General features: G+C 33.0%; 1 protein-coding gene across 1 annotated transcript; it reads right to left on the bottom strand.

Moving 5' to 3' along the window:
* Positions 1–1086: 1086 nt before the first annotated feature.
* LOC117100703 lies at positions 1087–2815 on the bottom strand. Its single transcript, XM_033240489.1, has 2 exons — positions 1896–2815; positions 1087–1413 (listed from the first exon to the last, which is right to left on the bottom strand). Exons 1-2 carry the CDS (start codon positions 2015–2017, stop codon positions 1182–1184), a joined length of 354 nt encoding a protein of 117 aa, XP_033096380.1. The 5' UTR covers positions 2018–2815; the 3' UTR covers positions 1087–1181.
* Between the last annotated feature and the right edge of the window lie 773 nt (positions 2816–3588).

Consider the following 3588-nt stretch of genomic DNA (forward strand, 5'->3'; position numbering starts at 1 on the left):
GTCGACCTTGTTGATAACCTTCAGAGGCTTCATCATCAGCTATTGTCGGTTTACTTCTCTACAAATGTTGCAGGATGTTGACGCCAAATCCATCTTTTTCTCTGGCTGTGTTGCATCATTCCACTCTTCCCCCATAAATATCGATCTCATCTCTTAATATTTTACGTTGTTTTCCCTTGTTCGTTTTGCCATCCATGGGGTTTGTTACTGTTTGTATTTGTTTGTACTTCTGCTGACTCCAAGTTCAACAACCGTAATGAAAATCACTGAGCCAAACCGCATTTTTACCATTATTGTATATTAATAATAATAATATTAATTTTAATATTATTTTATTTATTTGTATTCATTCCCCTCCCTCACTAGCTTGGCTAGGCCTTTCTACTATTGCTACCAGTGTGGATAAAACATAGGTACCGTATGATATCTCGATAATAGTTAGCCTAACCCTAACCCTCTTCAGCATTGAAGAGGGTTAGGATATCACCAAGATAACTGTCTTTGGGTAGAAATTCTTATGTGAAATGTTTTTTTTTTTTTTAGGTATGATCAGTCAATGTGCAAATTAAGCCAGATATAAACGAAGAAGACATGAAACTAAGAGAATTGTGAGAAGACCAGTAAAGATCGTTTAACAAAGGAAGTCATTAAACCTAGTAAGTGTGTTAACTTTTATGTTTAATTGCTTTTGTAAATAAGTTGCTGCTATGTCAATGTTTTTTTTTTTAATGAACCAGAAAGAAATGAATGGATGAATGAATGAAAAACCATATTTATAAACAAGGCATTAATGCAACAATTTTAGTACAGTCAACTCTCCCAATACCGACCACCCTTCAGACTGTCCATTTTGACCGGTTTTTCCGGACAGTCCAGTTTAGAGAACGTCATGTTTACCCACCTTGATTCCCTGGCCTTGAGTCAATAATAGGTCTAGCTTGGCAAGGTACAGTCAGGTATACCACACTGTATGTACTGTATACTGCCCTGAGAATGTCATTTAAAATGCGTATTGTACGAATACAATACCTTCTTTTTTTTTTTTGTCAAAGTGTATTATCAATAAAATTTACGCAAATCAACTTGATGTGTATCGTACAATGCAGGCGGAAACTATTGCAATGGGATTCGTAGCTATATCGTTCCAAGCAAGGGTACGAAACAAAGAAAAAATGTGTTGATTATTTATATTTGCAGAAAGACTGCTGTAGCTTACTAGAATATGTAACAGACATATCATAAGCAATACCAGCAGTTAGGTTTCTTGTATCGTCTACGCTGTTTAAAATGCAACGATTAGTCTCTTGTTCGTGTGGCTGTTTTTCTTCTTCTGCTACATATACTTCCTCCATTTCTTTCATGTTGAGTTCATGTAAGGTGGATAGGTTGTCAACACCAACAGGGTTTTCAGTTCTGTGTATGCAACATACATACAAAAAAAAGTTGATAACTTGGTTACATACTGAGATCTTTCATGTAATTGAAAATGAACATAGGTCTGATAAATATTTGCATTCTAATAAAAGTTGATGCATGATGTGTAAAACATCTTATTATGCAATTAATCATTAACCTTTCAGTTGATGGCCACATTTTATATTAATGCAAACATTTTTTTTTTTTTATATTTCAATTTTCAAAGTTTGTAAGTCATTCACTGTAATTTTTGTTGTCATTTTTCTGTTGTTTTAATATTTTACCTTTATAAATCCAAATGCAATTCAGCCTTGTTGCTACTATGTTTTTTCTTATGAATAAATATACCTCAAATGATAATTATTTAATTATGTTAAAAGAATGTAATATTTCATCTAAATTTAATGAAGGAAAGGAACAAGAACAACAAAACAGTAGTAATCATATCAATACTTTTGTTTATTTAAAAAAAAACTTACCTCAGAGACATGTCAATTACAAAGTCATTGAGGTCATCTTCCCCAGGAATCCATGTTACATTTGAAGTATTGGTTACATCAACAGTGATGTCAGTTACAGATAAGTCACCAACCCCTGACATATTTGGATCATTGCTGAAAAGAGTTTGTACAAGAAATTAGCAACAAGAATAAATACATAAAAACGTACATTTTAAAACTTACATATTAGATTTCCTAAAACAAATTGGCAAATTCAATGCGAAAAGAGTATGGCATCATTATTTCATTTATGTATAAACCCAAAAAAGGATAACTAAAAAAAGATTTTTCACAATACTGACAAAGTAGTATGTGGTGTTTAGTACATTATAGCAGTCTAGGGCTACTCATCCCACCTTTAGAACAAGGGAGGTCGGATAATTAATGGCACCATTTGCAAGGTCAGATACAGACACAAACCTAAACTGCTTTTGCTTAGTGCATATTAATTTAGTAAATAATCCATTTTCCTTTGCTGGCATTTCATGTGGTTAGTTTCAGCAATTTGTACCATGTTGTAAATAAATACTTTACAAATATTAACAAATATACTTTACAAAATATTAACTGGTAGCAAAGTAAGTCTACTTTTTTATGGTTTAACATAAAAGAAAATTCCAACATATTTTACTTCAAACCGGTTTCCCTGTGTCTTCTTATCGACTGGTACAGTAGTATACAACAGAGGGACACATGAATGACAGGCTGGAGATAATTGGTATGGTATCCTGTTCTTTGAATTTGTTGACTATCGATACGATTAATTCCGCAATTCAGATGAGCGTTGTTCATATCGTGAAATTGGTACAGTATAAAACGTCCATTTTACGTACCCCTTGGTACCAAGGGGTGTTCGTAAATTGAAAATTTCGTAAAATAGATCGGGTGTCAATTTTCAATACCTAGGCCTAGCTATCCCCTGCAATGAGCGCCGATACGATGACGGCGGCCAGGCCTAGCCCGAACCGACAGTGCAGCAACGTGGTCTATTTGTAAAATGGACGTTTTACTTATGTATAATATAATAATTTGAGTGGACAAGTTGTACAATGTATGTGAATTTAAAAACAATCAAAAGATCTATGGCAAACATTCTTCTCCCTCGCCACTCTCACTGCACTTAACATTGGTTATCACAAGGGTTTATACACTTTGAACTAAGACAAAAATTGCTACCTCCTTGTTTAAACATTTTATTAAAAAACACATCTTTTATAAACACTTTTGGTTATATATAAAAACTTTGGTAAATATGAGTTGCCATGAATGCTGTTATGCTTAAATACTGTACATTACCTGATGTGGAAGGAATTTGTAACATTGCACAACATAAATTTTACCCTGATATGAAAGACAGACTAATGCACCAAACAGTATGAAACAAATATAGTTCTTTTACATGAAGTCTATTAAATGTACAGTATGGTTTTCATTTTTTGGCATTTGCAAACAATACCGTACTCTCAAGGCTGTAAGGATAGTGGAAGTGTAATTTAAGTAACTGCAATAACAGACAATTAAAAATAAAAACATATAAAGTATATAATTAATGTAGACATGCAGTGCTTCCAACTACTTCGATGGAAAATCATCTGCAAAATATGGTTTTAACTAATTAATGTTTTGTATACTGTATTTATACTTTGCAAGCTGAATATGAAACAATACACTC

This window comes from Anneissia japonica, unplaced genomic scaffold, assembly GCF_011630105.1.
Source record: "Anneissia japonica isolate Jap-2015-1 unplaced genomic scaffold, ASM1163010v1 scaffold288061_len129757_cov149, whole genome shotgun sequence".
Classification (NCBI taxonomy): Eukaryota; Metazoa; Echinodermata; class Crinoidea; order Comatulida; family Comatulidae; genus Anneissia; species Anneissia japonica.